The sequence below is a fragment of the Penicillium angulare genome (assembly GCF_028827245.1).
Source record: "Penicillium angulare strain IBT 27051 chromosome Unknown utg000007l_segment0_segment0, whole genome shotgun sequence".
Lineage (NCBI taxonomy): Eukaryota > Fungi > Ascomycota > Eurotiomycetes > Eurotiales > Aspergillaceae > Penicillium > Penicillium angulare.
In genome coordinates this window covers 1,285,673-1,298,775 of record NW_026623166.1, presented here as the reverse complement: position 1 = coordinate 1,298,775, position 13,103 = coordinate 1,285,673, and the positions used below count along the sequence as shown (strand labels likewise).

Here is a 13,103-nt window from a genome sequence, read left to right as displayed (position 1 = left end):
TGGGACTTTACTTTTTTTGTATGAACATCCTAGACCAAAATGACATGATTGGATATATTCGTACAGTGTACTTTTTTCATACATACATACATACATACATGCATGCATAGTAAATACTCAATATAACCTTGGAATAGCCTCATTGATGAACAATCTGTCATTTGAATAACGTATGATTTTAGTTACATGCATCATGGCTGAGCGAGCTATATCAAATTTTGATGCAAACCCGTGCATGCCTCAGAGAATCGCTGTGGCCATCTCAACCATGGCATCAGTTATATACAATTTAGCTTTTCCATTTTTCCAGACTTCAGGATAGCGAAATGCTGGGGCCCTTCTTACTTCATAGGTGCGGGAAGGTGCTTAACCACGAGCAACAATCCGGAGGCGAACAATGCTAAGAGAATCCAAATAGCGTGACCACCAACCAGTTGCGTCCTCGCCCCAATGGCAAAAAGACTAGTAGAGAGAGCCGGAGTCAAAGCTCTCAACACACTGATCCCGGTCAATGCCAAAGCGTTAAGGGTACCAAGGACCTTCGGCGACGGTGAGACGTCATTGACAACTAGCTGAATTGCTGTGAAGCTCATGCTTACACCACAACCTATTACCAGCGAGATCGGAACAAAGATCCAAAAAACGTTTGTGGACGCCGTGGTCCCCGCACGTAAAAGGACATTTCCAAGTGGACAAGAGAGTAAAAAGGCCGGGTACGCAGCTGCGCAAAGGCGGATGACCCCATTTGATCCAATCCTTTTCTGCAGTGGTGGGAATACCAAGAGGAGCCACGCAGCCTGAGCGGCACCGTTCATGCCCATCAGCAATGAATTCTGCATAGGCGTAAAGCCATATCCTCCGAGGTGAACGGGTGTGGACCAGAACACAGGCACAATGGCTGTGTAAGCAAAGGCGAGGATCATGATATGTCCATATGTGTAGATAACTATACCGACTCCCGGCGCCTTAATGAGCTCCAATGTCGACATGTCGTGGTGTTTGACTAGTGGCTGATTTTCGGCTGTCTCGCCATCGCCAGCAGTAATAACCGGTTCCTTCTTCAGTGTCTCTTCGACGAATAAGGCGCTGGAAAGAGCAGCAGTGGCTCCCACTAGCGCCACGACAAAACTGGAAAGGGCGTAGGGATAATGTTGAAAGAACCGGTTGTCCCCAAATATACTCGGCCAGTGGCGTACGGGGTCGACAAGCGCACCACCTAGCAAAGGACCGAAAAAAATGCCCAAGTTTCCGCTAAAAGCGAACCAGCTGAATGCTCGGGCTTGAGTGCTGGGCGTGCTATGCTCGGCTATCATGGTTCGGATGGTGACGATAGTCCCGGCAAAGACACCGGCAATGCACCTGAATAAGATCATTTGGTCTATAGACTTTGCCATTCCGAATAGACTCGTCGCAATGGTTACGCCAATCAAGGAAAAGACTAGCACCGGTTTACGCCCGATGCGATCGGCTAGACGGCCCCAGAATAGCATGACGACAGCCTGTGTCAAAGAGAACAGAGACTCGATGACTCCGCTGTAGAACCCAACATCCGTATCTGAGACATTGCCATTGTCCTGAACCATCTGGCTCACATAGGGAAAGATCGAAAAGAAAGCCAGGGGTTCTATCGCTCTGGCGTAACATAGAAATAAAATTTGACGCAGAGGCAGGGGTTTCCCTTCATCATTTTTGATGACATCTTCGTCTGACTGTGTTGCACCATACTCTGGGCCTAAATGATCCCCATCAGCGGGAACAGCTCTCCCAGGTCCCAGGAGACTTGTAGTCTCGTTCACAAGGCCGCTTTCATCGCCAAGACGGGTAGCCGATTCTCGGCCAGAGTGGTGCCGGGTGCTCCCCGAACTTGTGACGACCATTTCTCAGGACAGGATTCGACTGAGCAGATGGACACAGCGGGGGACACAGAAATGTCTTTCTAGCTTGTTGGAGAGATGGGGAGGAGAAAAAACATCTAATTCAAGCGGGCAAAAGGCCGATTCGCGGGCTTATTATGTAAACCCCGCCTTAAACTAACTAACTAACTAATGGATCCATTCCCGTAACCGGCACGCCTTACTAGTTTTATATCCGGAATATGCAAGTCTATGTATACATTAGCCTTGAGAGACTCTCAATTATAAAATGGGTATCAATATTGTACAACAGGATCGTATCCATACAAGTCAGACTCAATAATCGTCATGGATAATCACACCAGGAACTTCCTCGACATGCTGCGTATCCGCACCAGCAGGTTGTTCACCATTACGAGCACCAGGAGCATTCGGGTTCTTCTTCATTCCTGGCGCAGGTCCTTCAATGTCCATACCATCATCGCCAGCATTTCCATTCTTTTGTTTCCCCCTCGCAGCCTTCTTCTTCTCTCTCCTCCGACGGTTCTTATCCGTTTTCTCCTCGTCCTTTTTCTTCGCTTCCTCCCGCTCCTTCTCCCATTGTTCGTCGCTCTTCTCCTTATCTACTTCCTCCTGCATCCCTCGTAGTCGCTCATACTCGCGGCGCCGACTAGCCTTGTAGACGTGGAATTCGCCCGATCCCGCACCAGCCGATGAACCCTGGACGTTTGTGACGATCTCTGGCGGGGCGGAAAGCGTTGCGACTGTGCGATCTTTCGCGGCTATCGGAATTCGAAGCTCTTTTGAGGGATCTTTGAAGAGGGTTTTAATTTCCGATGCATGTTCGGAGTGTGGTGTCACGGCGCGGCGCTTGGTAGGGCGTTTGCTGCGCGGATCGGCGCTAGTAGGGAGTGATTCTGGGCCTGGTTCGGACATGGTGGGTTTTTATGGGTTGTGCTTTCTTTGATATCTTTATGATTCGTATCACAAGCAGATTGAAGAGGTCGAGGGAAGGTTTGGCCGGTCTTAGTGGTTGATTTGGGGACCTGGATATAGCGCGGTGGAGTGTGGTCGCGTGTGTTTTTTTCCAGATGAAAAGGACTCCTTTCAGATATCTGTTATCTAATACGGTGGAGCAGAGTAGGAACAGCCAGGGGTGTGGTACTCCTTAGTTGTCAGTCAGATGGGAAACCGGCGAGAAGTTGAAAAGAAGATGAAGCTCGGCCTCACGCTAACCCGTTTTGGCGATCGCATACAAATCAACGGCCAGAATCATTAAAGCTGGAGCATATTTCCTAGTTGAAGCTTGCATAGTAGTAAAGCAGTCGTCAGAACTTTCTCGGTAGATCAATGTACAATTAGCTGCAGTCTCGCTCCTATAAATATTATGGTATACTGCCTAAATACATGACACATAGCTTTGTATACAGTCCATGGGTATGATTTTTTAACCCAACTCTCCAAGCCCCTTGGTTTTCTTTCTTCTTCTTTTTTTTGGCGAATAGCTGCAGCTGTGGAAAAGAAAAGAAATTTATGAGCATCATTTAGGTTTTTCTCCAGGCTTTCTTTGTTGTAATAGAGGGATCTCCCCCAAAGCGTGTTTGAGCCATAGATATATGGGCATTCTGCAAAGCCAGACGCGAAAAAATACTCTCAGAGCCAATTCAAAAATAAATTAACACATGAAATTCCCGAAACATGCAAAGGAGGAAACTATTCAAAAATATAAAGTATAAGAACCATACAATAAGCAAAGAAACGGACTGTAGGGCCAATGGACTGGTGGCTGAAGATTTTGCTGAGGTTTGTGTTGCGTGTTTGACTTACAGCTACAGCTGGCGTCACGTCACTTCGACCCTCACCCTCTTTTTCTGTTCATCCCCCCCCCCCAGTTATTACCCAACCCTTCTAGTTAGCACCAGTATTTTCTGAGCTCATAGAACTGATCCCGAATTTCCGGCCTCATTGCTATCTTCTTGTTTTGTAACAGCGTGCCCCTGATCTCCTGGGCGCGTCAGCATGCCGCACCGTATCGGTAAGTCCCTCTGTACTCTTATGCTAGCAATCACTCGATTTGCCGACCCCACCTGATCTGGACCACCTTTCCTGGTTGTATCTAGTATTTCCCAGGACATCATGGTGCGTGGGTCTGTTTGGTGGACGCTCGACTTTACTGGGATTATGCAGTTGGTCCCAGCGCCAACGAACTGGATTGCCAGCATGCCATACCCTCTAATTCCACCCACCATGCATGCGAATATTCCTAAATAACAGTACTAATGTTCAACACAGAACTCAGTAAAACCAGCCGTGCTAGCTGCCAGAACAAGGAATGCAAAGATGCCAAGGAGAAAATCCAGAAAGGCACCCTCCGCCTGGGATCTTGGGTCGACAACGGAAATTTCCAAAGCTGGTTCTGGCGCCATTGGTGAGTAATGAGGACAGATGAAAATCCTTATCTCGCCGATCTTCAGATTCATGAACTAATTGGCGAAGGGGATGTACCACTCCTCGTGTTATTGAGAACCTCAAGAAAGATTTGATAGAAGCGCATGGTGACGAGGGAAACTATGATGTTCTGGATGGCTTCGTTGACCTCCCTGAGGAAGATCAGGAAGTAGTCAAACTTGCCTTGGAAAATGGCCATGTTGATGATAGTGTTTGGAAGGGTGTGAGTACTGAGGATCCGCTGATCAATTGGCCGCCTTCCTACTTGGCGTGTCTTCGGTTTCAACAAGTCTAATTAATACAATAATAGGACATTGAGATGAATCGCCCAGGTTGTCGTACTTTCCGGGTTCCAAAGCCTCGCACCCCAAAGAAGAATGCAGGAGAGGTAAGAACCAAAGTCTCTTGTTATAAATTTGCTCTTGTTCACCATTGACATTCGGCTAATAATCTACTAGGATGACGGTTCTGTCAAAGATCCCGAGGAGACCAAACCTGCTAAAGGTCGAAATAAGGCTGTCAAGGGGGAAGCCAGCTCTGAAGATGAAAAGCTCCCCAAGAAAGCCGCTCCCAAGTCTGCCAGCAAGCAGGCCGTCAAGGCTGAGCCCGATTCCGAGGATGAGCAACTTTCCAAGAAAGCCACTCCCAAGTCTACCAACAAGAAGGCCGTCAAGGCTGAGCCTGATTCCGAAGATGAACAGCTCTCCAAGAAAGCCGCTCCCAAGCCTGTCAACAAGAAGGCTGTCAAGGCTGAGCCCCATTCCGAGGATGAGCAACTCTCCAAGACAGCTGTCTCCGAAACTGATAGCAAGAAGGCTGTCAAGAAGGAGTCTGTGAAGGCCGAGGCTGACTCTGAAGATAAAAAACCCCCCAAGAAAGCAGCTCCCAAAGCTGCCAGCAAAAAGGCTGCCTCCGCTAAAGCCGACAACGCTGCCGACTCCGAGCCTAAGAAGCGCGGACGTGTCGCCAAGACAGCTGCCCCAGCTGAAGAGAACCCGAACAGATCTGCTAGGGTATCAAAGCGCAAAGCTGCTGCCTTGGACGAAGACGATGAGGATATAAATGAAATTATTCCAGAGCCCAAGCGCCGTGGTAGATCTGCCAAAGCCGCTAAGACCCAGGATACTGAGCAAGACACCGCTGCTGTGAAGCCGAAGCCGAACTCAAAGGCCAAGAGTATTGGGCGCAAAAAGGCAGACTCCCCCGATGAGAACTGATTAAAATTCCGATTGAGTTGATTTTGAGTCATCCTAATGCTTCAGACTTGAAATATTGCTGTTCAAACTTGTGTTGTGTTGTTTTCGGAGGCTGCGTTGAGGTGCTGGATTGTTTTTTTTCTCTCTTTTCTGAAGCTTTCATTGACAGTGGGTTGATGCTCGTGCGTATTTTAAGGGTATGAGCGTTTCACATCATGTTTTAGCCTGCACTGCTCATTTCCTTTGTCGAACTCATTATCGCATTCGTTTTTTGGTATTGTTTCATATGCCTGTGTCAGGAAACATGCTTTGCGGATACCAGGGGCCTTTGACGAATGATGCGTTCATCATCATTGTTGTCTTTCAGAGAATTAATGAAGCGCGTCTGATTTCCGCAATTCTACTGTATCTAATATGGTAATTAATGACTCCTACATCCACCCAAGGACCTACACGGGTAGAGTACCCCTGTAGTGAATCAGGTAGCGAGGCTATAAAAAAAGGGGGGAATCTAGATGATAATTGATACTTCTATAGCTGCTTGGATAGCTATTGAATAAAATTTGAGTATACATGAATGCTTTGCAAAAGATGTCATTCTGGATACTTCGTTAAAGCACAAAAAAACGCAGTCAAACCCCTCTCCAATAATACATATTCCCTTTCCTCTGATAAGGATGCATATGAATCCTTGGTAAAAAGCAAATAAAAATATGGTAGAAGACCATTGATAAAAAATAAATAGAAGAATGCTTCCATTCAAACTCGGAAAGGCTCACAATTTAGGTAACAAATAGCTGCTCACACCTAGTTAATTTGAAGAACAACTCAGTCTAGAAATGAACACAAAAAGGCCAAACATAATATCAAACATAATATCAAAGCCATTGTAATAATACAACGCATCATAATGCACATAAGAGATGATAGATAATAGATAATAGGCACCTTTCACATCTCCTACATTCCTCGGTTGCGAATCGCAATCCGAACATCCATGTACCTCTGTGGGTAATTCGCAACATTCTTTTTTCTCATCTCAATAACAGCATCAAAAAGAGCATCAAAAAGAGCAGGAAGTTTCATCATTACCTCCAAGTATTTGACACCGCAAGCATATTGGAAGAGATTCTCTGTATCGGCAATAAACATCAGAAGCCACTCCTGCAGGTGGTCTTTTTTCTCTGAGGCCGAGAAGCTAGCACCCTTCCATGCCATCATGGTAACATCCAACAGAGGGTCAAGTTGAGATGTACCTGGATATTAGTTCCATGCAACTTGCAGCTTTTGGGTGATCAACCTGATCAACGCTGGCTTGTGGAAGTGACTTGCATAAGTGTATAGATGGCCCAGGGAGCGGATTGCCTGTTGTAGAGTTATACTTTTGGGTGGTGTTCTCGCTGGCTGTGCTGGTCATATTTGGCGCCGCTGGGTTCAGAACCTATATGAGGAGAGGTTCGAACTCTTTGCTTACCAGATATGACTTTAGTTTGGCCGCTTCCGGTAGTTCCTGGACTCGCAATGCGTCTTCAAAGACTCCGAGTATCTCGCCTGCCTCGGGCTTTTGAAGCAATATCTCGTCGATTGCCTGGGAAATAGTGAATTTTTTGTAGGCACTTTCTATCATGCTGACTAGAACGGTGCTGGGGCTGGACCCATCTTCGGTTTTAAACACAACATCTTCACTGCCCGATGCCTGTGGCTTTGGCTCTGGCTGAACATGTTCATGCACATATGTTAGAAAGGAGGAGCTCTCTCCCGGAAAACTGAGACGTTGGATACTAGCCCGGACCCTATTAGTCAATAGTTCTTCTAGTTCATAGTTCTCACATGGCTAAGTAACTTATGGAGAAGAGCCTGCTCGAGATGATTCAGATGATGTAGATGCCTGTATTTTGGAGGGAGGTGGACTCATCGGTCCGGCATCAAGCTCAGATGGGCCATTCATCGAATCATCTTCTAAAAGCAAGTGTTATCATAGGTACCAACACCTCTTTCTAAACGTCTTTCCAATCGTGTCTCCTCTCATTCAAACATACCTTCCAATGGCCCATTCATACCATCAAGAATATCCTCATATCCTTCAGGTACCTCCAGCTCCAGCACTCTGCTCCGCTTGCCTTTGACATAATATTCTTTCTCTGACATCTTCTTCCAGAACAGATAGTCGGGCTTCTTCAAGGCAATTCTCTGAATGTCTCGAAATAATGCCGCATCGTCGCGATCACTGTTCTGTCGAAATAATCCGGGGACTTTCGTTTCGATGTTAAAAAGATCGCCAACGGGAGTCCACCGACTATAAACGTGATGTTAGTAAATAGTTCAAGGGATTGTAAATATCATCAACTCACTAGCTGTTTCGGCTAGGCATATACACTGGGTATACTCGTTCGCTCAGTGACGTAGTCCATATGCCTTCGATGGGCTTTGCTCCCTTTGCACGCCCTTGGAGGGTTCTTCCTGGTCCGTCTTCTTCGGTGAGAATCACTCCCAGCCAGAGGTCTGTTTCGTAATCTCTGAGGCTGTTTTTGAATCGGACCAAGTACACCTCTCCGGGCAGTAACTCGTGAGGCGAGTTTGCTTTCGTCAAACCCGCTGTGGTGGGGGCATAAGAGGTCATTTTGACGTTCAATTGGGCTGAGAGTGATTTCCGAGGCATGGAAGAATAGATGTAATTTCTTCGGGCGGATGTTGAAGAAGACAAGATTTTGTGGCAGAGAGAAATATCGATGTAAGGTTTTCGTCTGATGAAAGTGGATACTTGTTCACCGTCAAGATAGATGGTGTAGAATTGGTTTCTCCAGGCGTGTTGTAAGAAGAAGGGCTGGATGCTGAGGAAATGAAAGGCAAATGTGGACGAAGGAAAGATAGATGAAGAAGAAGAAAAGGGTAATGATGAAGAGAAGAGAAGAAGAAGAAGAAGAGGAAGAGGAAGAGGAAGAGGAAGAGGAAGAGGAAGAGGAAGAGGAAGAGGAAGAGGAAAGAAAATGAAGGTTGGAGTAGACAATATTTTAGGATGTAGAGAATAGCTGTACTAGAAGTTCTATTTGGAAGTACCTAGACAACTCGGTCGCGATCAACATAGATAGTGTGAATAGAGTTGTTCAAATGGATGTTGAAGAAGAAAAGAATTTAGGAGTGGGAAGTAATGGTAATATGTTTTCTGTCCAATGAAATTGAGTAGGGTTGAAATCGGAATCAAGGATATATGGGAAGGGGAGATTCTTCAAGGGCATGTTGAAGGAGAAGATATTTGCCGATGATATGGGAAAAGCTTCTTCGGGTGGATGGATAAGAGAAGATCTAGACGAGGGAGATCGTTCGGGATTGTCCTCTTCCAGACCAATGCGCATCGGTAGGAATAGGAGATGGGTGGTTTTGAGATTCAGCGAGAAGTTACCACTGTTCCCAAGTTAGCGGGCTATTTTGTGGTAGAGTAGACTTGTGATGTACAAGCTGGGAGTACTTCGCGAACATTATCGTCCAGGCCAAAGCACTTATTAGAGTGGCGGAGAGGAAAGAATTATGAAATGAATGCACCGACTTCCAGACAGGACTTTATTTAGGTACCATTCATATATAGTAAACAAGAACTATACCAGTGTAGGGATCGAAATGTATTAATTTTCCAATCTGGGGGTTGTGATAGACTTTTCGGAAACCAAGGAACTATAGCCGCGGATTTGCGCGGTTAAATCTCTTAAGATGGTTTCTATTTGATAGTCTCGACCGCAATCCAAAACCATGGTTCCTCGCGTGTACGCGACTTCCACTCGCTGCAATGAAATTCGATGATTCATACCTTCGTCCTCAATATAGAGAAAGCCTCTACCCTTCTTTCCAATTCTTCCTTTCCCCTCTTTTATCTTTGCCCTTTGTGATATCAGAAATGCTGCCAAGCTTCACATGATGCCCCGTTTTTGACATGACTAAGTATCCCAAATTCTCTCAAAGATGACCGATGTCACTGGAGAATTGTATATCCGAGCAACTGCAACTAGCCCTGGTTTGACCACACCATGGCTACGAACTGCAAATCTAGTGATAGTTGTGATGGGGCTGTTACTGAGTACCAGCTCGCTTGCGATGCGAATCTATACGAAGACGCTGGTAATGAGGAAGTTTTGGTGGGATGATGGTACGTCATATCTTGCTTATCAGTCTTTATTCTCAAATTAATACTAGGTCACGAGGTAGTTTTCATTATATTTGCTTGGGTAGGCATACCAGTTCCAGCTACAGTGAACTGAATTAACTTATTCGTCCCGCCAAAGACGTTTTCCGTGGGCACACAAGCAACAATCATGTGTGAGTATGGCCTTTTACTCCTTGGGTTATCAGAAGCCAGTTAACCTAAACCACTTTCTTATCTTAGATGGTTACTGGCATGGTGGAATTGGATTTCACATCACGGAACTTGCCCCAACGACTATAATCATCTTGGAAAAGGTAAGCAAATAGATTTCTGGTCGCCCATACGCTACACACTTGACCGCCAATCTTAACTTTGTCTCCGGTATCAGGTTGTTTTAGCTGCGGCGATTATTTATATCCCGTGTCTCGCCTTCGCAAAGCTAGCCCTTCTTATGCTGTACTACAGGCTGCTGAACACTTTTACAGGCTGGAAATACACTCTCTACGTTCTCGCCTTTATCATTTCCGGATATAGCCTAGCACTCTCGCTAGCACTAATATTTGCATGCAATCCTCTTCAAAAAGGCTGGGATGGAACGATCCTGCGGGGCTCATGCATCAACAGACCAGCGGTGTACCTTGCCACAGCTATCACCAATACTGTCAGTGACATCGTTTTGATTCTGATCCCAGTTAAGGTCGTGTGGGGACTTCGGATGCGCCTCATTCCAAAATTAGGAGTGGCTGTGATATTTGGTATCGGATGCCTGTAAGGAACTCTATCGATTTTGGAATTGGTGCATTCCACTATCGAATCTAATTGCTCATATTGACCCTTTGAACAGAACCATTGTTACAAGCATCCTGCGACTGGCAACATTATGGCCTCTTGTGACTTCCATGGACGTCTCGTACAAAATTGCTCTTGCTAGCATATTCATGTACGCCCCATCTCCCGTTTTCTCCCTCTGCTGTCTTTTGGTGTGACACAGGTTATTGACATCCAAGAACGTTCCACAGCAACATCGAAGGCAATTTTATTATACTATGTGGCTCTCTTCCATATCTCCGCCAATTTGCCCGCCATTACGTACCGATATGGTTCCCTGGTCGCTGGGTTACCAGACACATGCAAATCTCATCTCCACATTCGACACCACCAGGAAAAGTCCGGAAACACCAGATTAACCGCCCTCAGCACAATCTAGAGACCGATCAAATCGAAAGTGTGTATGTTCCTGGGGACAGGAATGAGGAGCAGCCGTTTTAATTCACCATGATCTCGAAACTTGCGGTGCAGGTTTGTAACTGGAATTGGCAATAAAAATACATAATAATCATCACATGACCTGACCACTAGTGGTGTGCTGACCAAAACGCACACACCGACCTTCAAAATTTTAGACCAATTCTACCACAGTATAACACAACCATATTCAATATGCCATCTGATCTTGAGAAGCGATATACCGAGGCCCTTGCTACCATATCAGACCAAAAAACCTAATTTACGCCTTGAAAAAGAGCTTGTGGGTCTGTCGCTTGCCGCTAAAATCAAGGCAAAGCAGCCATTCTAAAAGCCTCTCATTTTTGAATCAAAAACTTGAGCGCCAAGGGAATCAATTTTTCAGCGTTTTGTCTTCCGGGTCAGTAAGATAACGCTGTTTCCGGCTTTCGCTTCTCTCGATGGCCGCCCTTTCGCGCGATGCTCGGGCGGCGATACTGTGAGCGCCACGATCCAAGCGCTCTTCTATATGTTGATTAGGCATCCTCAGTATATGGCTCGCCTGCAGGCCGAGCTCGATGAGGCCGAGGGAAGCGGGGAGCTCCGCCTATAATTCAGTATGAAGACATCTGATCTCAAAAAAAAAAAAAAAAAAAAAAAAAAAAAAAAAGCGAACAGCTACACGCAGCTGGCTGGTCCGTTGCTTATGGTGACCTTATCAGCGAATGGGATATTATCAAAGGCATTGCTTCCATCATCTCGGCGCTACTGGTGCCTGGTTCATAGAACAGCTTCGAGCCCAGTTATAGAGATTCGAACAGAGCCTTAGTGACATCTCCGGTGATGCTGTCAACCAGGCAAGAGACTACCTCAAAGATCTGTTATAAAACAAAAAACTAGTGAAAGAAAATTTGATAATCTAGAGGTTAGAGTTAATTATCTTATGTATAAGCGTCGTCTAGGACCTTTTGGAGGATGGATAAAGTTGCTAGGACGATTATTAGTCTTAAAGTGAGAATTTAGAGTTAGGTCTAGGGGTTTCCTATATGTTTACCTAGTTTAGATGGATTATAAATAATTTCGAATCTTGAAATTCAAGTTATAATAAAGATAAACCTATGATAGATAATATATATTAGTACTAAAGGTAAGTTTACTATAGTAATTGGATTAATATAGATAAATCGATAATGAGATTCCTATAAATTAACAGGTGAGAGTGTTATTAAAGATCTTGAGAAACCATTGCTAATATAAGATTATTGTATACTATTGGTCTTCTCTGGAATATGCTCTTTTATAACCTATTCTTGTCTACTACTTGTGATGAGATGCCTACGATCTACCAGAATGGAGAAGGTACAAAGAACAACAAATAACAACATTGAGGAAAGGGAAAGAAGAGAGAGAGCTATGCTATATATATATAGGTAGATATCTACTCTCTAGACTAATTATCTAATTGGTCTATATCTGAGAGTAGGCCAAGCTATATAAACGTATAAATAGTATAAATATACCCGTCCTAAGTCTTCCTTCATATAGTTATACTATAATATTTGTACTAAATACCCTATATGTGTTAAATAGTCAATATTTTATTGTTTTTGTTGTTTTAATAGTTATTGAAAGTTGATAGTTTTTTGAATTTTAATAGGGTTGCTTATCTAACCGGGAGTCACATTAGTTAGTTAAGAAATACTTAGTGAGCCTAAGCCTAAGCGTCCTCGTAAAAGCGGCGGCAACTAAAATAGGTAAGCCCCACTTGCTGGAAAAATCTAGTACGTAGAGCTATATAGGTACTATATTTCGTCCGGGTATAAGAGGCAGAGCGAGGCATTGGCTACAGCATGATTCAAAAGTTTGTTTTGAGGCGGCCAAATTTCTCATTTCTTGTTTCTCAATCATCAACGAGCGTAGGGTTCAATAGGATCGTACACAGATGAACGCAAATATCCAGAAATCCAAACATGGAGAAGAGATGAAAGGCAAAGAAGCAGGATAGGAAATAGTGCAGACAAGAACGACGCAAAATGTTCAAATATCAATATAAAATACCAATATAGCAGGCCAAATGTTTCGATTGTGGTATCGGGCATTCAACTCATCGAAAAGAAAGCATGCTGCATAATAAAGATAGGAGATGTTCAGTTATAGCAAGTCGCGGACGCCAATCCAATTAAAAATGAATAGGGCGGTTTCGTTAAACCATTCAATGGCGGCCAACCTCATGAGAAGCGAAGAAGT

The 13,103-nt window shown here is 44.8% G+C and overlaps 5 protein-coding genes across 5 annotated transcripts; 2 read left to right on the top strand and 3 right to left on the bottom strand.

Annotated features, from left to right (window-relative positions):
- Positions 1 to 341: 341 nt before the first annotated feature.
- N7478_009754 (MFS transporter) lies at positions 342 to 1,877 on the bottom strand (the record flags this gene model as incomplete). Its single annotated transcript, XM_056925968.1, has 1 exon — positions 342 to 1,877. One exon carries the CDS (start codon positions 1,875 to 1,877, stop codon positions 342 to 344), a length of 1,536 nt encoding a protein of 511 aa, XP_056775338.1.
- A 312-nt stretch (positions 1,878 to 2,189) lies between these two features.
- N7478_009753 (PRKRIP1 family protein) lies at positions 2,190 to 2,789 on the bottom strand (the record flags this gene model as incomplete). Its single annotated transcript, XM_056925967.1, has 1 exon — positions 2,190 to 2,789. One exon carries the CDS (start codon positions 2,787 to 2,789, stop codon positions 2,190 to 2,192), a length of 600 nt encoding a protein of 199 aa, XP_056775337.1.
- Positions 2,790 to 3,872: 1,083 nt separating this feature from the next.
- N7478_009752 (PARP-type zinc finger-containing protein) lies at positions 3,873 to 5,518 on the top strand (the record flags this gene model as incomplete). Its single annotated transcript, XM_056925966.1, has 5 exons — positions 3,873 to 3,888; positions 4,146 to 4,281; positions 4,350 to 4,524; positions 4,612 to 4,689; positions 4,760 to 5,518. The coding sequence occupies 5 exons, from the start codon at positions 3,873 to 3,875 to the stop codon at positions 5,516 to 5,518; spliced, it is 1,164 nt and encodes a 387-aa protein (XP_056775336.1).
- A 1,822-nt stretch (positions 5,519 to 7,340) lies between these two features.
- N7478_009751 (uncharacterized protein) lies at positions 7,341 to 8,117 on the bottom strand (the record flags this gene model as incomplete). Its single annotated transcript, XM_056925965.1, has 3 exons — positions 7,341 to 7,456; positions 7,537 to 7,793; positions 7,849 to 8,117. The coding sequence occupies 3 exons, from the start codon at positions 8,115 to 8,117 to the stop codon at positions 7,341 to 7,343; spliced, it is 642 nt and encodes a 213-aa protein (XP_056775335.1).
- A 1,334-nt stretch (positions 8,118 to 9,451) lies between these two features.
- N7478_009750 (uncharacterized protein) lies at positions 9,452 to 10,404 on the top strand (the record flags this gene model as incomplete). The annotated part of the gene is made up of 3 exons (XM_056925964.1): positions 9,452 to 9,635; positions 9,873 to 9,946; positions 10,021 to 10,404. The coding sequence occupies 3 exons, from the start codon at positions 9,452 to 9,454 to the stop codon at positions 10,402 to 10,404; spliced, it is 642 nt and encodes a 213-aa protein (XP_056775334.1).
- Between the last annotated feature and the right edge of the window lie 2,699 nt (positions 10,405 to 13,103).